Raw genomic sequence first — 24622 nt, 5'->3', positions numbered from 1 at the left:
TTGTTTTGGTATCATCAGAATTACTGATAAGATTACTGCTTTCTTCATACATTCTATAATTAAGAACAGGATTTATCAGATTAATATTGGAAATAGTATTAATGGGGTTGATATTGGAAGTAGCTTCATCAATGTCAGTGGCAATCATGATAGATTTAGTATCAGTCTTGTAAGTACTCCAAATAGGAGTAGATTCAAAGTCATTACTATTTTTTGCAGAGGAAATGCTAGGTGTTTGAGTATTTACTATAGTTCTATCATCATTCTTCCTTTCTGTAGCATTAATCACAATAGAATTGTCTTTTTGTGAAAGATCAGTAACATTGCTTGCAGTTTTGCCATGTCTTTCCAGGTAAGTAGTAGTAATTGTGTTTTGGTCCTCTAAATCAGGAACATCAAGCAGAGTTGTGTAATTCTCTAGAATAGCTGTGGCATCAGTTTTTTCTGTGTTGCCTTCTCTCATAAGGGTTGTGGTACCAATAAAGGATCTAATCTCTGGTTCTGCTTCGTCCTCGCGAGTAGTGGTGTAAGTTCCAAGGTGGTGGTTTGCGTTTGATGTGGCAATGGTACTGTCATCTGCCAAGGCATTCTCATTCTTAGCACTTTGGATGTGTGCAGCAGGATTAGGGGCAAAGAATGGTTTAGATCTTCCAGTGGGTGGGAAGAAGGGTTCAAGACTTTGAGCTGCTTTGGTGTCTCTCTGTAAGGGGGGGAATTGCAATGGAAGCAGACTTATTACGGGTGGGAGGTCATGGATACAGGTGCTGAGATGCTATTATCCCCTGAAACAGTTATCCTGCTCTGCACTATTTTAGAGTTGGGGGAAATCTGGACGTTGTGGTACTGACAGCAGAAGTATTCTGAACCGTAGCAGGTATATCCTGCATAGCAGCAGATGAAGGTGAACCATTATTCTTTGAAGCCTTTGCCAGGATAGAGCTGTATACTGTACCCTTGACATAAGCAAAGCTAGCTGAAGTCTGACTAGCTGACGGGTTACTTGGAGCATAATCCCCACATGGGGGAAAGTTGTATACCCTAGCTTAAAGAGTCTCTGAGCATTTTCTCTTTGAAAGAGATCCAGAGAACCTTGTTACTCTATCAATAGACTCAGAGTAGGTATTTAAACAGTTTGTAGGTACAGAAATTTCTCTTGTTCTTAGGGTGGAAAAGAGTTGCCTTGCTGTTGGGCTGTCTCATGAGGACAAAGGTAAATTGGCAGACAAATGCTGATCTGTCTGACTGAATAATTCCTGACTCCCATATAGTAAAGAAAAAGAAGTACAACATGTTTCGAGGTTCCCCTTGCAGATTATATTACATTAAAAATCTGAAATTAATAGTCACTGCATTAACTTGATCAAATAAACATTCTGCAGGTCTTCGCTTTCTTCTTTATTCATTGATTTTTATGTGAGTCAAGTTAGGAATACACAGTATCAAAGTAAAAAGGAACATCTAATTTGTCAGTTCTGAGTGCTCCCTGTAAATATAAAACCAGTTGTACCATGCTAAATATTCAGTAAGAAATTTCTTGCCATGTGGAAAGAATAGAGAAGCCCCATTCAGACTCTATATTATCATGTATTATACCCTCTGTTATCTATATTTTACCATGTATATGATTAATTTTAATCATATACATAGTAAAATTAAAATTTTAATCATATGCATAGTAAAATTAAAATTCAGATTAATTTTAAAAGAGGACATTTATAAATAAAAATAGAATTTTAAAAATATAGCGACAATTTTAGCAAAACATTCTTTCTCGTGTTAAACCTAGGCTGATGATCTATATCCATTCTTTTCCTCCATCTGATTTTTAGTTCTATGAAGATAATGTTATCCAAAATCCTGAAACTTACCAGGGAGAAAGCCACAGAATTCAAGATGGTCATAGTCAGAGCTAGGATCTTCATCTTGTCTTGCTATTTCTTGCAACTAAGGTACAAAATTGTCCTATGTTATGTTAACACATTGATAATTTAAGTGACAGTTTTAAAAACATCATAGGCCAATATATCTGATAAGGGTTTAATATCCAAATATTAAGTAATCTACTTTATTTTAGTATTATTGAAATGAACTAAAATACTGGCTTTCTTAATAAGATACACATAGTGCTCAAGAAGTTCTAGTGAATTATTAGAAATGGTAATATATGGAATACAATACTGTAGTTCTAAGGTCAATACCATTGTAACAGTTCAAATAGGAAGAATTTTTGTTATTATCCATAACTTATAGAGAATCAAGGAGTAAACTAACTAGCAAATACATTTGGGACAGAGTACTTCAATGAGGACTTCATCATATAAATTCACCCTTATAATCATGTTAATAATTATGAATTTTTTGCATTTTCAGGAGCATTTAGACAAAAGTTAATTTATTGATCTTATATTCAGCCAGAGTTTTAAATCCATCTAAATCTGAGGAGATACCTCAAAAAATTAAAAACCCCTTAAACAAGAAGGTTATAGGAAATAATTATTTTGTTGATGGTTTTCTTTATGTGCAAAAACTTTTTAGTTTGATGTAGTCCCATTTGTTAATATATTTTCTGTTTCCCTTGACTGAGGAGCTGTATCAGATAAAATATTGCTCTGTACAATTGATACAGGGTGCAGCCAAGGGGGGGCCCAGAAAAGATTTGGAATGGTGTCCAGAACTCAAAAGTGTATAGGAATATTGGAGAAAATATTATTAAGATGTCCTCACCCCACCCAGGTGTCAGTTGGGGGAAGGGACAAATGGAGCAGGGCCATTGAGAGCTGTTTTGCATAACAACAGTTTTGCAGCTAACCTCTGGAATGGTCATTTAACATATCTATAACCTTTAACTGGTTTCATAGATATGTTAAATAGCTGTGGCCAAGTTTTGGGCCAGGGAGAAGTGGGTGGCTGCTACCCAGGATGTAATTGGAGGCTGCTTCTCTGAGAGAGTGCCTGCGAGAGAGGCTTGTGGCTTTAGCAGCGTGAGGAACCCCCTCTTGGCCAGGTGAGGGGGAGAGCCACGCTATTTAGGAAGATGTAGACCCCTGTAGCCATTAGGAGGGAGAGCCACACAGTTTCAGCAGAGTGCAGACCCCCTCTTGGCCAGGTGAAAGGGAAGACCACGCAGCTTTCCCAGAATGGAGATCCCTGCGGCCAGGTGAAGAAGAAAGACACGCTTTTGGTGGAGTGCGGCTTTGGTAGAAGGAGCCCGCATGGCTTTGGGGTGCTCCTTTTGGCTGAGTGGCCTGGAAAGCAGGAGAGACTTTGACTGGAACTTGGTACAAAGAACTCTTGCTAGTGGAAGGTGCCACATGACTTTGGATTAATTAGAGATCCTGCCTAGACAGGCGACACAGCTCACGTGCCAGCGACCTGAAAAACGGACGTGTGCTCTTTTCCTAATTTATGGTACCCGGAGTTGGGACAGTGGGAGAAGGGAGTGCTGTGTGTAGGTGTGTGTAGGTATATACCCTTAAAGACTTTGATATTTTAATGAAGGCACTAGACCTAAATAGCATTAAATAAACATTTTGTTTCCTTTTCACAATTCTCTGGCATTGAGAGATGTCTTTCCAATTGGCGGTGGACAGAAGAGCCCAATAGATATTAGTATACCATCCTTGGGAGGGGCCTCTGTTTTCTGAAGCAGTTTTTGGCATCCCTCCGTGGGCCAAGTATTGCCCCCCCCACCCTTGTTCGGTAACACAATGTCCAAGATTTTACTGCCCATGTTTTCTTCTATGATTTTGATGGTTTCAGGTCTAACATTTAAGTCTTTAATCCATTTTGAATTTGTTCTTGTGTGTGATGTAAGAAGGTGGTGTAGTTTTATTTTTCCACATGTATCTGTCCAAGTTTCCCAACACCCACTGAATTGGAGAACATATAGGCCAATATATCTGATAAGGGTTTAATATCCAAAATTTATAAAATCTTATAACACTCAAAACCAAAAAAAGCCAAACAGTCCAATTAAAAAATGGGCAAAAGACTTGAATAGACACTTCTCCAAAGAGAACATACAGATGTCCACTAGCCATATGAAAAGATGCTCAATGTCACTAACCATAAATAAATCAACAAACAACAAGTGCTAGAGAGAATTTGGAGAAAGGGGAATGAACCTTTTTGCACTGCTGATGGGAATGCAAATAGGTGCAGCCACTGTGGAAACCAGTATGGAGATACCTCAAAAAATTAAAAATGGACCTGCCTTATGACCCAGCAATTCTACTTCTTAGAATTTATCTAAAGAAACGCAATACATTAATTCAAAAGAACGTAAGAAGCCCTATATTCATTACAACCAATTTATAATTGCCAAGATATGGAAGCAACCCAAGTGTCCACCAGTAGATGAGTGGATAAAACAACCATGGGACATTTATACCATGGAATACTGCTCGACCATAAAAAAGAAGAAAATTCTACCCTTTGCAACAGTATAGATGGACCTAGGGAACATTATGTGAAGTGAAATAAGCCAGTCAGAGAAAGACAAATACCATATGCTTTTACTCATATGTGGAATCTAATGAACAAACTGAACTAACAGGCAAAATAAAGACAAACTCATAGATAGAGAGCAGGAGTTTAAGATAAGAGAGGAGGGGTTGAGCAAAAAGGCAAAAGGACTCATGGACACGGACAACAGTGTGGCGACTGCAGAGTCGGGAGGGAGGTACAAGGGGGACAAGTGGTAATGAAAAAATGCAATAGAAAATACATTTAAATAGAAAGAATTAGGTATTTGGTGAAAGAATGGCTCCAAACCTGAGTTATTCAAACATTTACCTTGCAAAGGAATCTTTCTCTTCGGCTGCCTTCTAGCTTTAACTGTTGACCAAATCAGCCTGGTTCAGCAATGCATGGAGATGAAATCCTTGCTGAGAATGTCTAAATCTAACAAACAAGCTCCTAGTTCTCCTCTTTATTTCAGTGGGGAGAGAAGAGGCTTCACTATAAGAGACTGCTTCTGAGCTAATCCCAAAACAAAAGAAAGGAAGTGGCAGTTGGCTTTTGTGCAAGCACCTCTCAGACACCCAGTGACCCTGTTAACATCATTTTGGAAGGGGCAAGGCTCATGTTTAACATATTGAGAAGCCTTTTGAAAATTAACTCTCTAGACTCTAATGCCTTGTCTTCCCTATTTTCCTACTATTTGTTAAAAAATTGATCCTCTGCTTCCACAGCAAAAATTTGATTCATTATAATACTATTTAACATGTATTGCCATTTATTCACATTGGGATTCACCCTATGAGGTTCTGGTTTTTATAAGGACAGAATTATATTTGGTTGAGTGTCTGAAAATTATGTTTGTTATGCAGAAAAAGAATACATTTTCATTTTTTATCATTTTTTATTGTTGTTCAATTATAGTTGTTGCCATTTCCCCCCCATTGCTCTTGTTTGCTCTACTCACCCTCCACCTTCCACAGTCAACCATTCCCCCATAATGGGAGAAAGAAGGGGAAGAGTGAAGTCAAGGAATTTGTATAAGGACCCACGGACACGGAACGTATTTTTAAAAATAACAGAATTATAACCACTTAATCCCCCCTCCTTTTCTACATGATTTCTATAGGCCCCATGCTGACCTCTCAAGCAGATGCTTCCTTTGGTAAACTCAACACTGGCTGACAGAGCTCATAATTCCAGTTTCTGAAGCTAATTGTTTATTTATGTGGGATTCATCAAAATACATTATCCCTATTTTGCCACTTGTTGAGGTTCACTGCTGTATATTCTAAAGCCTCCGTAAAAATCTGAACTAACATTCTTTTTATGCCATTGACTTTCTCTTTATGCTACACATGGCATGGCACAGCAATACTTTCAAAAAACAATATAGAGACTCCTTCTGAGCATAATTGGCTGGCTATCTGTTCTTATTTGAAGACAACTAAAATGTTACTGACAATTACAACTTTCTCTGTATTCTGCATAGTTCTTCCACATCTTGTGACCCTAAAATTCAAGAATACTCTTGATATATAAATTTTACTAGATCTCACTAGGCAGAAAGACAAAGTCAAACTTCTTGCAGGTTTTTTTTATTTAGGCTTCCTTAATTTTCCTATTCTCTGGCTCATCTTAATACTTTTTCTGTAGCTGACATTCTTTTCTTAGGCACTGGAACAAATACTGAATTCCTACAGTTAGGTCTAAGACTGTCATTGAATTGTTCTTTTTGTCAGGCAGGTGTACAAAGCATCTAAGAATTATGAATTACCTTCAGATAAGCAATGTGTCATGGGTTGAACAATTATAATGTTATCACTTTAGCAGCTTGGAAATACCATTTTCATGACATTAAATTTTTGTTTTTCAAGGGAACTGAAGTAATTGTTGGAAAGCTAGTGCAATAATACGTACTTAAGGATGCAATGTTCATTCAATTAAGGATGATATTTGCAGGTCTTTTCATTTCAAGTAAGCCTCCAGGCTCAGAGTTACTGGTTGGCACTAATTCATCTTTAGAAGATCAAAGATAGCTAAGATTTCCACTTCATGGTTCCCAAAGCTGAACCTGGAACAATAGGATCAAAGCTTTTTCATCTTTGAAAGTATTTTTCAGTATTTCAAGAAGTCTTAATCCATTTTCCCCCTTTTTGAAGGTGAATAGGTCATTTATTTTTTCACATGCTTTCCAGTTAATGGCCCACTCACTATTTCTGAAAGTTGTTCTGTATAACAAGTAGGCAAACACCAATGCTTTTCTGTATACCAGAATAACCACATTGAAGCAGAAGGTACAGATTAGAAAACAGAGTATTAGTGTTCACATGTAGTTATGATTCTTACATTGCAAAAGGAAAGCCTAAAGGCACAGTCTTAATTGACATTTACAGAATACTTGTTTTGTTTGATTGAATCTCCATTTTTTATCAGTACCATACATTGAATGGATGAGAATATATTGGTCCAACAAATATCTATGTGGTTCTGTGAAAGGCACTGGTGGAAAAACAGAAGTAGAAGATATAACACATATTCTCAAAGAATTTGTAATCTGTTTTAGGAGGAAAGGAATGTAAGTGATAATAACATCCAGTGTCATTTATTTAGTCATTCAAGTATTAATCGAATGTCTGTTAACTTTAAGTGATGCAATGTTGATATACCTCACAAAGTAATCATCACAGCAGGTCTAGGAACTATGTGTCACCACATGTAGTTATTGTGATGTCATTGACTTCCCCCTATGCTGTATATTATATCGCCATTGAATTTTCTTTAATCTTTCAGACTGAAGTGAGTACAGCATATTGTTTCTCACTTCCTTTTATCAGTAATCAACTTTTTTGTATCTATTGAAAGGATGTGGCTTTTGAGAGTCCTATGTTTATATGGAGAGACTTAGTTCCAACTCTTTTTCTGGAGTAGGATCAATGCCATTGTTTTCTTCTCACCTGGCTTTTAAAATTCAAGCTTCTGAATTATCAAGACCAATCATGTCCTTCAGGGCAGCCTTAGACTCCATGCATATCTTCTCCTCCTTTGATTTCATTTCCATTTTTGTGTTGTGTGGTTTTACCTTCTTATTTTTCTCAAAAGTCAGCTAGAGATTTAAAATTACCTAAAGGAGTGGGGAGTTAGGTGCAGGAGGCAAAAGGGGAAAATTGGGACAACTATAATAGCATAAACAATAAAATATAATTAAAAACAAAAGTATATTTACTATACTTAATTCAAATTTTTGTCCCAAAATTTAATATATATTTTCCATGGTTTAAAAAATAGGTAAAATGGGGCCCTGGCTGGTGTAGTTCAGTGGATTGAGCGCGGGCCTGCGAACCAGAGGATCGCAGTTCGATTCCCAGTCAGGGCACATGCCTGGGTTGTAGTCCAGTTCCCTGCAGGCCAACTCCCAGCAGGGGACGCACAAAAGGCAACCATACATTGATGTGTCTCTCCCTCTCTCCTTCCCCTCTAAAGATAAATAAATAAATAAAATCTTTTTAAAAAATGGTTTAAAAAAATAGGTAAAATGGGAAGGACATTTCAGATTATCAGTGGGCATGGACTCTCTGCTTTCATTCCTTTGAGGTCCTCTTGTGGAGCTTGGCTGATGGGAGTTTTCACTCAAACTTTACTTATTTATAGTTTCTGCGTTCCATGCGTTTACCTTGTCAAAGCAAAAAATGAGGGATGAAATTAAACAGGAAAGGCTTCATTCAAAACTACTGCAATGGACATCTGCTGAAACAAAATGTGAGAGGTTTTTAAATGCTGTGATGAGCTGGAGAATGTTATCAGAATGTTGACAAATGGGATGTGCCAAACACACTGTGTAATTCTTGAGTTTGCAAGTGTTTTTCTCTGTGATTAGACCATTTGTTTTTGCTAATTGGTGCTTATCTGATTTAGGCTCTTAACCTGTCATAGAGACAGATTGGGGCACTCAGTCTTTCTGGGTTATACAGTTGGAAAGAGGCTTTTAGAAAGATGGCAGTATCTCAAAGTGACAGAGAAAGAATTTATAATTGCTAATTCTCTAAAGAAATGTCCTCAGACTCCAGGGGCCTGGAGTCAGGAAAAAACCTGTCCCAAGTTTAGTTAAGCTTGGTCAACCTTATATTTAAATCTCCTTCATCTTGGGAACTTTTTAGAGGGATAACCATATTAATCTTTCAATTCATTTCCAAATATGTGAGAGTGATACAAATTCATACAGAGAACAAATGATTTTCAAAATGATTTACTGAACAAAAACTGAAGGAGTAAAATTGGGTACATTTAAGAAGTGAGAGTGAAAAGCAGAATTTCTAGAGTGGTCTCATTTCTAAAATGTGATTACACTCAATGTTTGAGGCACTGGCAAAAGTGAAGGTCAGAAGTTTAATCTTTAGGTAAATTAGAACCTACAAAAGAACATTCAGAAATATTAAATAAATTTCTATAGTCCTACAAACATGATTATTTGTTTTAAAATAGCTACTTTCTCTTTTTTAGATGAAGTCAACTTCATTCTATTTGCCCTCCCCTGCCCCCAGCACCACTTTCTTATTTTCACGACAGCTCATAATTCTGTTTTAGACCAAAACATACTCAATTACATGGTTTATGTTCAGAGTAATGTGTGGTAGTTAGCTGGCCACGTTTAAAACCTAGTCCCTCGTTACCATGACTTAGAATGTTTTCATCTACTTTAAAACAAAAGGAGAACCTCCTACAAAAATTTTATAGATTATATGTTCCAGCTATCTTTTTAAAATAGTCTCAGATCTGCTCTTTCTTTGTTAGAGTCTTATATTATGGTTCTATAATCTGGACTAATTTTTTACAATATTGCCTGTTGACTACTATAAAAATTTCTAAACGTTTTCACCTCCATGGCTGTTCTTTATTGATGGTAGCATTTTCTTCTCATTTCCAGCGAACTTAAATGAGGTGTTACTTATGTTATGTAGGAATGAATTTCATACTGATTTTTTGCTCCATGATAAATTTATATTTCTCCATATCATATTATATATAGGATGGTGGTCCTGTAAGATTACAGTGGAGCTGAAAAATTCCTATCATCTAGTGATGTTGTGCCATTATAACATCATGGCACAATGTATTACTCAAGTTTGTTGGGATGCTGGTGTAAACAAACCTCCTGTGCTACCCATTGTATGAGAGTTTAGCACATACGATTATGTGTAATACATAATATTTGATAATCATAATAAATGACTATGTTACTGATTTGTGTATTTACTATATTGTATCTGTATTGTTATCTTAGAGTATACCCCTTTTTACTCATAAAAACCCTGCTTTGTACTCATAAAAAATGCTCTAAAACTGCATGCTGTGTTATGCTGCAGCAGCCTCATACACCTCGTTTTCCAGGTCTCTTGGTATTCAGTACAGTAATATGATGTGCAGGTTTGTGGCCTAGGAACCATATGCTGCACCACTCAGCCTGGACGTGGAGTAGGCTTTATCTTCCAGGTGTGTAAAAGTGCACTCTGTGGTGTTTGCACAATGATGAAATCAGCTAAAGATGCATTTCTCAAAATACATCCCAATTTTTTGTGGTACATGATATAGTTCACTCAAATACAACTGATTGCAATTTATTGATTATACTTGTTCTTGTGTTTGAGCTTGTATACCTGTCATTTTCCCTTCCTGAATTAACATCTGGGTGTTTTCACACTTGTAACCTCATCAGACTTCTCTTCCACATGCCACTCCCCCACCCAAAGTATATATATATATATAAATATACATACTTTCTGGTGTGGTAATCTCAGTAATTTTCATTTCAAGAAAAGAAGCCAAGTAACTGTAATTCAACTGTCTATGAAGCCATCTTTTGGGATTACTGTTCTGTAGTTCTAAGCTTTCTGGCTGCTGTTAGAAATATTTTACTAAGACATGTGAATTCTAGGTTTGTCTTTGCCACCATATGTTCTGAATGTGAGCAAATCCTATACCTCTGTATCCTGTATGTAAAATGGAAGAATATCTGCTTTATTTCTTAGAATTGCAAAAAATCATATTTTTGGCAGATCAGGAGCAACAGCTATTGCGTAAGGTGTTTGGAAATACACAGAGCATTATTCAATTTCCCCATCTAATTCTTTGCATGTCATAATTTACTGCTACTGAGGCATGTTAGATATGCCTTCGCATTTCTTTTACTGTGAGAAAGTGTTAATGCCAGTTGTGGGTACGTTGGCTGTAGTTGTAGCAGCAGGTGATGGGTATGTGCTGCTACTGATGGGCAGAGGTGGTTCCAACGGTATTTGTGGTGAGCGTAGCTGTGGATTGCATCTGGGCCATTGGTGATGGCATTAGCTTCAGGTGTGGTAGTTGCTTCTACCATTGTGATGGCTGGGCAGTGAAGGTTCCTGTAGCGGAAAGATAGAAAAATCTGTTTCAGGTGAGGAAACCATAGTGGGTTCTGTGGATTCTGCAAATGTTGGGGTTGCTGCAGTATTTGCGCAAAGGAGAGTAGCATTTCTGCCGAGAAAATATTGACACCAGTGGAAGCAGATGTTTCAAATTCTGGGACCAGTAACTAAAGCTTCAGACCCACTGTTAGAGATGGAAACTGATGGAGTCGTAGTGGAAGCTGTAGGAATAGTTACGTTTACAGATTGAGCAATTGCCTCTTTTTCTGGTTGTATCTTCAGTGGTTGAAGAATCAGGTTCAGCAGAGACTGAAGTAACTGGAATAGTGGTGACAGTGCCAGGATGCTCATACTGGCAATAGTTGTGGCATCAGAGGCCGACAGTCTGGTCGCAAGACTTGTGGAGGTGTCAGCTATTGCCGTGTTGGTTGCCATAAGAGTTGTAGTTGCAGATGAAGCAGCTGTTATAGTAGCAGTTACATATGTGGTGCCTGCTTCTAAGGTTGTGGAGTTAGCTGAAGGGACTGTTCTACTGTTGAGTGCAGTTGGGGCACCTTGGCTGCAGTGGTAGCAGTTCCAGTGGTTGTGTCATCCAGTGGTTGTTTCAGTAGGTGTTGCCAATTGTGTGATGGCAGAATGGTTTGCAGCTGTGGTGGCAGTGCCAGGCTCACTGGTGGTTATAGAACTTGATGTAACTATAGTACTGAGACCTGATGCAGCTGTGTCTGCGACAGAACCAGAATTATTAGTAGCAGTTTTGGGTGCTTTTGTGGTAACAGGAGCAAGAGTCGTGGCAGCACTGGCTGATAATGGGGTAGCACCGGTGCTGGTGGCACCAATCCCTAGGGTCGTGGAAGGTGTTACCATTGCGACAATACTTGTGGAGGTTGTGGCTGTACCAGTGGTGGCAGCCATAGCAGGGGATATGGCTCCTGTGTTTGCTGACATTGTAATGGCACCTTGAGCAGTGGAATCATCTGGGAGAGTGGTGTCATCAGCTGTGTTTGTTTCAGCTTCCGAGGCCTCCGTGGTAACATCAGGTGTAATGGTGGGGGCAGAGATTAAGAGGGTTATGGAGCCAGACCCTGGGTTTATGAAGTTTGCCTCACTAGAAGCAGCAGACTCTTGCAATGTGGATTCCACTGAAGGTGTCACCGAGGCCACCAGAGATGTTGAGACAGTTGTAGTGGAGGCAGCACCAATTGCTGAGTTAGTGGTTGATGTCACTTGGACTGTGGTGGCAGCCACTGAGGATAGAGTTTCAGGTGTTCTGGTGGCTACACTGGATCCCTTTGTCACAGTGGTTGGGCCTTTAGTTGTAGTGTTTTCAATGCTCGCTGGCCTTTTTGGAGGTTTTTGGTTTGTGTCAGGGTGGCTTACAGGGAAGTGAGCTTGGTGATGCTGCTGCTGGGGTGGCTGGAAATGTGGAGCATTTGGCCATGGTCTTGGTGGAGGCGGATAGAATTGATGTGTCTTCAGTGGGTACTTATGTGGTAGATTTGGTTGTGGGTAAGGAAATTTAGTTTGATGAAATAGAGATGGAACATGTGGAGGAAACGGTATTATGACATTATGTGGATACTTTTTCCATGCAGCTTGAAGAGAGCTAGGTCTTTTGGGTTGAAATAATTCCAACCTGTTTTTGGCAGGTGTAGGTTTTCTTTTTTTAGATTGTTTTATAGTTTTGTCTAATAGGGGGGGTAGTATTTTCATTCCTTGAAGGAATTTAAGCTGATTTACATCTTTCTTAAGAGGTTTAGAGAATCTCTGTTTTAATTCATTTGGTATTTTCTTTACTGTTAACGATGTAGGCTGCCCTTTTGGGGGTTGTTTTATAGATTTAACCTCGGCAAGAGCTGTTCTTGGAGCCGCTTTACCTGATGTGGGCTGTTTCTGTGCAGATTTCTCTTGACTTTTCTTTTTTGCCAGAGATCTTTTTGGTCCTGCTTGAGCAGATTTAGACTGATTGAGCAGGTTTTGGGCAGCTGATTTAGATTTTTTCAGGTTTTTCTTTTTGGCTAGAGTTTCTTTGAAGGCTGGAGGTTTGCCTTCTTTGGCTTGATTTGACTGATTCCTGGCAGCTTTAGACAAAGAGCTTTTAGATTGATTTGGTCTCTTAGAGGCTGGTTGTGTTTTTACTATTGATTTAAAGGCTTTAGGTTGATTCACTTGTTTCTTGGCAGGTGCAGTAAAGGTTTTTGGGGACTTTTGGGGTACTTTTCTTTTGGCCATAGATGTTTTCATTTTTGTTGCTACTTCTCTTAGCTGATTGAGGTTTTTCTTGACAGATATAGACACTGTCTTTTTAGATTTAGTTAGATTTTTCTTTTTAACTTTGGAATCTGCTCCTGTTGCTGTTGCCTTAGGTGGCTCTTTTTTGACTGGAGTTAACTGTTTATTTTTTTCTTTCTCTAAAGTTTTCTTTTTGGACAAACTTTTCTGGGAGGCTTTTTCAACTGCTTTTGCCTGATTTTGTTTTTCTCTGGCAGGTGATGATAGAATTTTGTGATATTTACTTGATCGTTTCTTTGAGGTTGAAGAAGTTTTTGGAGAAGATTTTATTGCTGTGGACTTAGGTGATTGTTTTTTGGATAATTCAGGCAAGGTATTTTTTAAAGTCTTTAGAAATTTCTTTTCAGGTAGAAATGTTTTTGCAGCTGTCCCAATTGTGGGTTGTTTTAACTGTTTCTTAGCAGGGATAGACTGGATTTTCTTAGATTTTTGTGCACTTTGCTTTGTAGGTGACATTCTTTCTAATGCTGCCTTAAGAGTTTTTGGCAAATTCAAGTCCTTGTTGGCAGAGATGGACAAGGGTTTTGCAGATGCATTTCGACGTTTCCTTGTGGTTGAAGACGGTTTCGGTGCTGCTGCAGTCCATTTTGACTGTTTCCTGACAGTTATCTTTTGACTTTTTTTAGGCTGTTTTAGAGTTTTGCTTGCCCACGGTGGGGTATTTTGTCTTATTGGAGCAGGTGAATGGAAAGTCGATCCTTCCTTGGTAGAAGTCAGTGTATTTTTCTTAGGCCTGGCTTGTATACTTTGTCTTTTTGATCCCTGGTTAGGTTTTTCCTTTTTAGTTGATGTCCTGGAATTTGGAGATAATCGGCTGCTTTCTCTGTTCGTCAGTACAGATGGGGCAGAAGCATGAGAATGGCCTTGAGGCTTGTGGGTGCCCTCACTGGGTGGAGACCTCCCTTGCGAAGTCCTGGCAGGGGACCTTCGCACCAGCCGACTGCTGATGTCCTTTCCCATTATCTGGTGCTGTGATTGCTGACTCACACTGAACTGCAGGAGGAAAACAGAAGATGTTACCAAGTGTAATGTTCAGTCCATCATTGTTTTCCATTTTCATTTCAGTTACAGAAACCGGTCTGCTTTTTAGGTTAAGAGCTGCTTTGGTTTTGAGTGCAATGTAAATTTGGAATAAATTATACTGTGAATTTAAAATCATAAGGCACAATATGTAGGTGATTAGAAAAAAACACTTGGTCATTGCCTTCAATGCTAAAGTGTTTAGTATGATAATCCAACCAAACACAAAAATGTAATTTTATGAAATCCAACTAGTTGATTTCCTGAAATACTAGCAGTAAATCTAAGAAAATTAAGAGTGCATAGTGAATGTCATTGCCATGTCCTTTAGGAATTAACCAAAGAGTCGAATAGGTGCCCATGTTACATGAATCTCACTGAAAGTATTATAGCAAAGGTCAACTTAGAAATTATATGAAAGAGAAATATTTTAAGGTAGAAAGTTTAATACTAAAAATATTAAACAGAAAATTCAGTTTCTTTTGCCTACCAAAGCTTTGTCTGAGGCATTGAAAGCTGTGGAAAGAATTCCGTGGGAAAATAATAGTGGCATAGAAGTGGACCCTCGAAGTGAAGCATGGCTGGTTAAACAGAGTTGAACAGACACTTGAAGCTCACCTATAATTCTAATGTTTCTAGAAACAATGCTATCTGATAAAAAAGAGACATAAGGAACTAGTGACAAGTGCATACATAATTAAATCAGAAGAGCAGAAGAGGGTATTTTTTAAGATTCTGCAAGAGACAAAGAAGAGGAAAACAAATGTCATCAAATTTGACAGAACCAAGCTCACTCAGAAGCGTATATAAAACCTATTTGAACATGTTATATTTTAGATAAATCAAATTTGTGACATACAACAACATTTTATTTTAGATACCAATAGATGAGATTATCTTTCTTTTCACTGGATTTATGTCTTAATTTTTATTTTTTTAATTTTAATATTTATTTTTAGAGAGAAGGGAAGGGAGGGAGAAAGACAGGGAAAGAAACATTGATGTGAGAGGAACATGGATTGTTTGCCTCTTGCACACCCTCTACTGGGGACCTGGTCCACAACCCAGGCCTGTGCCTTGGCTGGGAATCAAACCAGCGGCACTTCGCGTTGTGGGATGATGCCCAACCATGCCACACTGGCCAGGGCTCACTGCGTTTATGTTTTAAGTTTTAGAACATATTATAGCCTTCGACTGTGAGAACTTAATAATTAGACTTGGAGGGCGAGTGAAAAACAAACTTGACATGCATAAACTCACCCTTATTTTTCAAACTTCAGAAGAACCATCCTTAAAATACAGGTGGTAGGGGAACATGGACATTAGGAGAAGTAAAGTCTTGGTGATTTCCTTAAAGTTTAGCTATATTCCTCCAAATGTATTTGGAGATTTTCTCATACCTTATTCTCCTCAACCAATAGTTTATTCTCTTCTGCTTCTTTCCCTCTTTTCCCTTGACTTCCTTTCCATGTCGCTCTCTCTCTCTCTTTTTTTTTGCCCCTTCTCCTCAAATTCCAGGTGATTTTGAATATTTCCATGGGTGTTAGAAGTAGAAGGTAATTATTTGTGTTTCTTTCCATCTCGTGTGACTCAGTTCTGATTTTAGAAATAGATTGCCATAGTCTTACACTGAACCCCACCTCAATGTTATGTAGCTCTCAATTTTAGGTAGTTCTTTTAGTTTTCAAGTGTATAGAATCTTACCGAGAAACAACAGGCAAAGACCAGGATAAGTCCAGTCAGGATTAAAGCCTTCATCCTGTCCTTTTAACCCCTGTAAGTAAAGAAAGAAGAGAAATATTTGTTATACACTTGACTATGGAAGGATGAGTTTTACCTAACTGCTTTGTGATACAAAATTAAACTTTCAGTAGCAATTTAAATAATAAAGAAAAATCATTTTTAAAAATTAAAGTTAAATGTGGATGTAAAATCAAAAGACACATATTTTCTGAAGACATAATTGTTATTTAAAAATACTAAAAATTAGTTTTTTATTTGATTTGCTAATGAGACTTTTTAAAATTCTCACCCATGAGAAGAGTTTCATCTTCTATTGGGAATTATATTAATTAAGAAATTCCTCACCTATTTTCCACTCACTGTGTTCATGTGCACGCTACACACAAATCCTATTTGCCTTACTCTCCCAACTTCCATAATTTGAGAAAGCTGTAGTGGTTGTGGCATAGAGTCCTAGGAAGCTATATGGTATGTTACTGACTGGTCAGCTTATGGAACTCGGCTCCTATAAGTGTGATGGATGATATAGTGTCCTATGTATTACTCTGTTGCAAGGGCAAGTTTCATGAGGTACTGAGATGGTACTGTTTGGGTTTTGTTCTTCTTCTCCTCCCTTCAAATTATATTTTTAGTCTGCTGCATGCTATTCTGTTCTCCTTAAAATATTTTTATAAAACACTACTGTGTACTTTGCCTATTGCTATTTCATTTTCAGATGAGGTGCATATCATAAAGTTAATGAACTATTAAATCTATTTCTGGTCTGTATTAATCTAATTTTTGAAGAACACTATTGTGTTCTTTCTGATATAAGATAGTTATGTGGGTGCAAAGTATATGATGTCTCCATGATGCCAGTTTATTAGGGTGGGTATACAGAAAAAAACTCGTAACAGGGTTTTGTGAAAGCAAAATGAAAAATAAAGACAGTGTATACCTATGTTAAGAATTACCAAGCAGCCCTGGCTGGTGTAGCTCAGTGGATTGAGCGTGGGCCTGAGAACCACATGATCGTGGTTCGATTCCCAGTCAGGGCACGTGCCTGGGTTGCAGGCCAGTTTCAGTTTCCCGGTTCCTGGCAGCAGACGCATGAGAGGCAACCATACATTGATATTTCTCTCCCTCTCTCCTTCCCTTCCCCTCTAAAGATAAATAAAAATAAATAAATAAATAAAAATAAAGAATTACCAAGCAAGCTCAGCATAAATGAGCTACTTCTAGTGGTGGCTTGTGAGAACGGTGGTGGAACCCCCAGCTTTTATTGCCATCAGTGCCAACAGATCGACTTTAGATCATCTTCAGAAAAGCTTTGAAGCCACAGGGTGCTTCAGTTGAAGTCTGAACTGAATTAGTTTACATCACCATCTTTTCTCACAAAACAGTCTCTTCCAAGTGTTCCCAATTGCAGTGAATGGAACATTATTCACCAGCAGTTAGTATAAGGGGAAACCTGAGTCAGTCTTGAGTCTGTTTCTCATTCTCTTATGCCCAACAATCGCTTAATCCTCTCTGTATTTTACTACCTAGATAGTGTTTTGAATCAGTTCACTTCTCTTATCTTCACCAACAGCACCCTATGCAAATTATCATCATCTATCACTTGGGCCACTTCTTAACTCAGCAAATATTATTATGTAGTCAACACTGTTGTGGAAGATGAAGATATAGTGTCCCTGACCTACTAGGTTTTCAATTTCATGATTACCAAAATAGTCTCAACTGGCTTACATTCCTGCTTTTAGTTAATTACAGTAATTGTGATATTTATAAAATATGATTATGCTAGTTCTCTGGTTAAAACTTTCATTGGTTTCCTACTGCTCTTTAGCACAATGCCAAAAAAAATTTCTTCATGTGGCTTATAAAACTATTTGCAGTCCTGATACAGGGTGCAGCCAAGGGAGGGGGGGTGCCCAGAAAAGATTTGGAATGGTGTCCAGAACTCAAAGTGTACAGGAATATTGGAGGAAATATTAAGATGTCCTCACCACCACCCCCTCAAGTGTCAGTTGGGGGAAGGTACAAATGGAGCAGGGCCATTGAGAGCTGTTTTGCATAGCAACAGTTTTGCAGCTAACCTCTGGAATGGTCTTTTAACACATCTATAACCTTTAACTGGTTTCATACATATGTTAAATAGCTGTGGCCAAGTTTTGGGCCAGGGAGAAGTGAGTGGCTGCTACCCAGGTGGGAACTGGAGGCTGATGCTCAGAGATAGTGCCTGTGTGAGAGGCATGTGGCTTTAGCAGAGTGAGGAACCCCCTCTTGGCCAGGTGAAAGGGAAAACCACGCAGCTTTCCCAGAATGGAGATCCCTGCGGCTAGGTGAAGAAGAAAGACGTGCGCTTTTGGTGGAGTGGGGCTTTGGTAGAAGAGGCCCATGTGGCTTTGGGGTGCTCCCCTTTGGCCTAGTGGCCTGGAAAGCAGGAAAGACTTTGACTGCAACTTGGTACAAAGAACTCTTGCCAGTGGAAGGTGCCGCATGACTTTGGATTACTTGGAGATCTTGCCTGGACAGGCAGGCGACACAGCTCACAGTGCCAGCGACCTGAAAAACAGACGTGTGCTTTTTTCCTGATTTACGGTACCTGGAGTTGGGACAGTGGGAGAAGGGAGCGCTGTGTGTGGGTGTGTGTAGGTGTATACCCTTAAAGACCTTAATATTTTAATGAAGGCATTAGGCCTGAATAGCATTAAATAAACATTTTGTTTCTTTTTCACAAATCTCTGGCATTGAGAGATGTCTTTCCAATTGGCGGCGGAAAGAAGAGCCCAACAGATATTAGTATACCGTCCTTGGGAGGGGCCCCTGTTTTCTGTAGCAGTTTTTGGCATCTCTGGGTGGGCCAACTATTGCCTCCCCCGCCTCGGACCCTTGTTCGGTAACAGTTTTTGGTGAGCCAGCCAGGAGAGTAATTGTCTGTGGCAGACCGACCCCCTCAGGTGCGAGAGAGTGAGACTTTGGAATTTTCCCAGTCTCTGAGGATTTCTCTGCGCTCTTGAGGGCATCGGCTGCCTAAACACGCCTGGAAAGGTAAAAAGGAAATAAAGCAGGGAGTAAGCAGAGACGTGAAAGTGTTTGGGGATGAAGACTTGGTTTCTGACTGCTCTTTTGCAATAATGGAGCTGGAATTGTGGGCAATAGCAGGGGAAATACCTGGTCTTTACGCCATCTGTATTCTTTTTGCTCTGAATCTTTGTTTGCTTTGTTGGAACTGTGTGAGTAGTTCTACAGAGAAGCGTGTAATGGTCCAGAAGGAGAAAGGGGTCTCGGAACCCCTCTCTGATAGTAGATCACAGGAGGAGAAAGGTGATGAGGAAAGAAACCTCATTAATGCTCTGAACCTGGAGAATGAGGGACCCCAGAGAGTGGGAACTCCTCTGGTGACGCTACCTTCTGGGGAGGTGAGGCCCACTATGGCTTCTCCTGCCCTGCAAGTGGGAGAAGTCTCCACCACAGATTCCCAGCTTCTGCGAGTGGGCTCTGCTCATCTGCTGCACCAGGGGTTGCCAGGGGCCTCTTTGGATCCTGAAAAGGGAGCTGCAGGGCCCCCACCTTCACAGGTGGGTAGAGCCTGCCCTCCACCTGCATTGGTGATGGCAGCTTCTGTGCACCACTCCAAATGGGTGGAGGGTGGCTCTGTGGTGCCTCCGCACCCTCGGGTGGAAGGGGCCTTGGGGGCTTCTTGGGTTCCTGAAACCGGAGTCCTGGGACCTTTGCAGTTGGGTGGAACCAGAGTCCGGGTGCTGCCATTTTGGGTAAAATGGATGAGCCATGTGAGTGCCCCCGCCATGGAGGACAGAGCATGCATGGGCGCCGCCATCTTGGACAACCCCGCATGTGTGGGTGCTGCCATGTTGGATGATCCCACGTGCATGGGCTCCACCATCTTGGAACTGGCTAAGGCTTCTCTTCAGATTATAGGCTTGTATGCTGTTGCTGTGTGGGCACTGCAGCAATCAGGTTCTCTGTGTAACTGGTTCTGATAGTAATAGCTCTGGTTTTGGAGGTCATGAACTGTGGTCTGAGAGTGACCATCTGATTTATAGGTTGTTTGCAAGGTCTAAGCTTCAGAAAGTTGCAAAATGTCCCTGTGAATCTAGGGACTTTTAGTGGAAGGTACCTGTAGTGCTAGGGACTTTTAGCTGCCACATACTGAGTTTAAGTACTGAGTTTCAGTATAGTCCTTCCCGTGTGGAGAAGGAACCAAGATTAAAAGAGAATGATGGGTAAATCTAAATGAGCAGAAATATGTATAAAAGATGTGAAAGTTTTAAACCTGGAGTAAAGGAAACCTCAACTACTTGCTTTCTGGTTTGGTGGGAAGAGAGCAAATTTCTCACATGTGTTCTGTTTCTGATCAGAAACCTGTATTGTAAGACCTAGTGAAGGTCTCCTGTAGCCGGCTGGGGAGAATGCTTTGCCAGCCAGGACCCAGGAAGGGTCATTTGGGGCTGATAAGTGTATCAGCCTGAGACAAAGCAGCATGTCTCTACCATGAGACTGGATTGAAAGAAAGCAAATCTCTACCATTGGTTCTGTTTCTGATCAGAAACTCTGTGTACCTGAAGACCTAGTGAAGGTCACCTGTAGCCGGTTGGGGAGAATGCCTTTGCCACCCGGGACCCAGGAAGGGTCATTTGGGGCTGATAAGTGCTTCAGCCTGAGGCAAAGAGCATGTCTCTGCCAAGAGACTGGGTCTGAAGGAGCATGTCTCCATACCTGAAGACCTAGCAAAGGTCACCTGTAGCCGGTTGGGGAGAGTGCCTTTGCCACCTGGGACCCAGAAAGGGTCATTTGGGGCTGATAAGTGCTTCAGCCTGAGGCAAAGCAGCACCAAGAGACTGGGCCTGAAGGAGTATGTCTCTGCAAGGCAACAGTGGATGCACTGGTGCAAGAGAATGCCTCTACCTGTATATTGTTCCGAAACCCTGTGTTCTGGATTTTGCTCTGTATCTGCTCTGAAAAGGAAATTGAAGATTCCAGAAAAGGTTGAAACGTCATACTCTGTAAGAAAGTGAATAAGGAAAAGGATTTTCCATTATGGTTTGTATTTTTCTCCCTACCTGATCCCTCCAGAATTTGGCACTCTGAAAGAATGAATGATGACATAGGTTTCTTTGCATAAAACCAATAAGACCAGTCATTAACAGTGGTTTTGTTAACCAGGACTTTGACTGGAATGTCACGCCTGAAGGAGGCATGTATGGGTTCTGGTCATTACCAGAGAGCTCAGAGGAACTGGGATTGACCTGTGGAGCTAGCAAAGCCCATGAGAAAAGCCTAGAATTTTGGTTGGTTGTGCGGTTCATGCCAGTCTTTCCGGGGAAGGAACGAAGGTTGTCTTCCTGAAAGATGGCTAAAAGGAACCTGTAGGCACAATGGAGGCTCAAGGATTTGAGTGAAATGACTGGTGCAGGTGAAGCCAGATGGCAGATGTGTGGCTCTGCTTCTGTGCCCTGAGGGGGCGGACTGAGAAGTCAATCTAAGGGTTCCCTCTGTGAGTTCCAGCAAAGTGGACTTAAGGATCCTAAGTGATCCAGGCTGCTCTTAGTGTGTTTATGGAAATGAACAGTAAAAATCAAAAGCGGGACCCAAAGTAGTCCCTGTAATAACAGTGAGGGTAATCTTAAGGAGAAAAATTGTAGTTCAAGGAAAATTACAATGCTCAGTATTGGATATCAGAATGGCATAGCTAAATGTCTTAAAAGTTTTTCATTAAAGAGTTGAAACCAGGTTTGTGATGTCACCAAAGATATACAGTCTACAGGTGCAAAGGACTTGTCAAATTGCCACTGTTAAATGTCATTTCAGGAAGGACCTTGCAATATAATGTCTTCCCAAAAGACAGTCTCACAGGCGCAGAGACTGGTTTGGGGATTGTTGTGTGAGTTAACCTGTGAGTTCTTCTGTTTTCATAGGGCGTATGCCTATGACCTGTCTATGCCTATGAGTAATTGGTTGCAATATAGGCCTCATTTAAGAAGCCATCTTCCTCATCACCCCCATGAGACTCAACGGTTTGGCTGAACTAAGCAGCTGGGTTGGTGAAGGGTTGGGGCAGTCTGTGGGTTTCACTTTAGAACTGATTTTCCCTTTTCTGTCTTGATGGCTTGGACAGAAAGGGCTCAGAAATCTGAAAGGAGGGAAATCTTAACGTATTCCCCTCAGCCCGAGTGAAGTATAGCGGGCCACAAGAGTTTTGGATAGGTGTAGCATGCCTTGTACACCTTCCACTAGATAAGCCATTCTTTACTGAAGCCCCTGCCTTTGTTATTTAATAGTTATAATTTAATTGTGCTTCCAATTTCTTGCATAATCTGTACCCTCCAGAATATGACCTGACCAGAAGGCCAACGGTCCAGTAATGCCAGCCTTTGGACACCAAGGCTGCGACTTCCTGGTGACAGCCAACTGACCGGGATCTTGTAAGGTCCTTCCCCTCACAGGAAGGACTCCCTCTGTGCTGCACCACCCCCCTTTCAGGGCACCCCTGACCCAGGGGTAGGTAGGACGATGTCCATGTCCAGCTGGAAGCAGTTACAAGAAGATGAGACCTTCGTCCATTTTCCTTTATATGATTATAAAGTGGGTGTAAATCTGAAAGGAGGGATTGATACAGGGTGAAGCCGGGGGGGGGGGGGCAGAAAAGATTTGGAATGGTGTCCAGAACTCAAAGTGTACAGGAATATTGGAGGAAATATTAAGATGTCCTCACCACCACCCCCTCAAGTGTCAGTTGGGGGAAGGTACAAATGGAGCAGGGCCATTGAGAGCTGTTTTGCATAGCAACAGTTTTGCAGCTAACCTCTGGAATGGTCTTTTAACACATCTATAACCTTTAACTGGTTTCATACATATGTTAAATAGCTGTGGCCAAGTTTTGGGCCAGGGAGAAGTGAGTGGCTGCTACCCAGGTGGGAACTGGAGGCTGATGCTCAGAGATAGTGCCTGCAGGAGAGGCATGTGGCTTTAGCAGAGTGAGGACCCCCTCTTGGCCATATGAGGGGGAGAGCCACGCTGTTTTGGAAAGATGTAGACCCCTGTAGCCATTAGGAGGGAGAGCCACGCGGTTTCAGCAGAGTGCAACCCCCCTCTTGGCCAGGTGAAAGGGAAAACCATGCAGCTTTCCCAGAATGGAGATCCCTGCAGCTAGGTGAAGAAGAAAGACACACACTTTTGGTGGAGTGCAGCTTTGGGGTCCTCCCTTTGGCCTAGTGGCCTGGAAAGCAGGAGAGACTTTGACTGGAACTTGATACAAAGAACTCTTGCCAGTGGAAGGTGCCACATGACTTTGGATTAATTGGAGATCCTGCCTTGACAGGCGACACAGCTCACGGGCCAGGGACCTGAAAAACGGACGTGTGCTCTTTTCCTGATTTACAGTACCCGGAGTTGGGGCGGTGGGAGAAGGGAGCTCTGTGTGTGTGTGTGTGTGTGTGTGTGTGTGTGTGTAGGTGTATACCCTAAAGGACTTTGATATTTTAAGAAAGGCATTAGGCCTGAATAGCATTAAATAAACATTTTGTTTCCTTTTCACAAATCTCTGGCATTGAGAGATGTCTTTCCAATTGGCGGCAGACAGAAGAGCCCAGTAGATATTAGTATACCATCTTTGGGAGGGGTCTCTGTTTTCTGTAGCAGTTTTGGCATCCCTCAGTCGGCCAAGTATTGCCCCCCCCACCTGTTGGGTAACCATACTGCTTTTTTTAAGGCCTTTACATACATATTTTATTATACAATTCACTGAAATAAGGGCTTTTATTCTACTTACATATTTAAACAACTCCAATCAAGCTAGCTAATGATGTATTTATTGTCAATCTAATTCTTATTTTAAAGGAGAAAATTCTCTCTAGTGTACAACAAGCAGTCATTCTCTCTTGGCTTTTGTGAAATTGTCTTATCCTGGCTTTCTTTATACCTCTCTGAAATTCTTTCTAAATTATGTTTATAGATTTTTTTTCCTCTCCACATTAGAGTTCCGGTATCAGTCTTATAGCAATATCCCTGTACCATCCCCTGCTCTTCTGCTTAGAAACAGCATCCATCTATATGCTGACTTCTAAGTTTATTGATCAAGACTCCTATGTCCATCTTTTTCATGCTCACCTCCATTTGGTTGTAATATTGCACCTTTAACCCAGCCTGCCCAAAATTTAAGCTCTAGCCTCTTTTTGATTAAGAAACCAGGTGTTAATAGAGAAAAGAAGATTCTAGAAGCATTGTCATTATCCACACAATTACCTTGAAAGCAATGACTCCTTGGGATCTTGGTCAGGTCTTGATTCTTTTTGATCCATCCAGCATCTATAAGACTTGATGCTTGCCCATGTAAAAAGAACTAATTTCATGGTTCTTCCATCTAATAAGACAACAGTGCCTTCCCTTAGTACCTCCTACTTTTTGCCTATTGGTTGTGGTAGGAGGCAGGAGCCAAGAAAAAAAATTTCATACATGGGATTATTTCAGGTTAATCTTTAAAAATTTTCCCTTTGTATTTTCTCTGCCAAGAACATTGAAAACTATATAATCTTTTACATGCAAGGGGTAAGGATAAATCTGATAGCAAAAGTCATAAAAAATCTGATTGTTAAAGTATAAGGCTCCTATGTATATCACTCATTTTAAGAAAACTATGATTCAGTTTTTAAATTGCTATTATAGAATAATTCATATATTGTCACACATTCTCAAATTTTTGAAATTTG

The 24622-nt window shown here is 40.3% G+C and overlaps 1 protein-coding gene and 1 long non-coding RNA gene across 6 annotated transcripts; one reads left to right on the top strand and one right to left on the bottom strand.

Moving 5' to 3' along the window:
- The first annotated feature begins 7695 nt into the window (after positions 1-7695).
- Positions 7696-9505, top strand: LOC118974359 (uncharacterized). Its single transcript, XR_005063882.1, has 2 exons — positions 7696-7746; positions 7989-9505. It is a non-coding gene; the product is annotated as an uncharacterized LOC118974359 (long non-coding RNA).
- LOC118974358 (flocculation protein FLO11-like) lies at positions 9154-24264 on the bottom strand. Of its 5 annotated transcripts, none has more exons than XM_037027749.1 (4): positions 24159-24245; positions 17100-17218; positions 15873-15942; positions 9154-14141 (listed from the first exon to the last, which is right to left on the bottom strand). In XM_037027749.1, the coding sequence occupies exons 3-4, from the start codon at positions 15924-15926 to the stop codon at positions 11445-11447; spliced, it is 2751 nt and encodes a 916-aa protein (XP_036883644.1). In that variant the 5' UTR covers positions 15927-15942; positions 17100-17218; positions 24159-24245; the 3' UTR covers positions 9154-11444. The 5 variants fall into 5 exon arrangements, with proteins under 5 accessions (XP_036883644.1, XP_036883643.1, XP_036883642.1 ...); XM_037027748.1 differs by lacking the exon at positions 17100-17218 and adding an exon at positions 18846-18936 and having other exon boundaries at positions 24159-24242; XM_037027747.1 differs by lacking the exon at positions 17100-17218 and having other exon boundaries at positions 24159-24264.
- Positions 24265-24622: the final 358 nt, after the last annotated feature.

This window comes from Sturnira hondurensis, unplaced genomic scaffold (genome assembly GCF_014824575.4).
Source record: "Sturnira hondurensis isolate 20B ecotype Veracruz unplaced genomic scaffold, ASM1482457v3 Scaffold0019298, whole genome shotgun sequence".
Classification (NCBI taxonomy): Eukaryota; Metazoa; Chordata; class Mammalia; order Chiroptera; family Phyllostomidae; genus Sturnira; species Sturnira hondurensis.
Note: the sequence above shows the minus strand (reverse complement) of the source record. Positions and strands in the feature narration are given on the sequence as shown.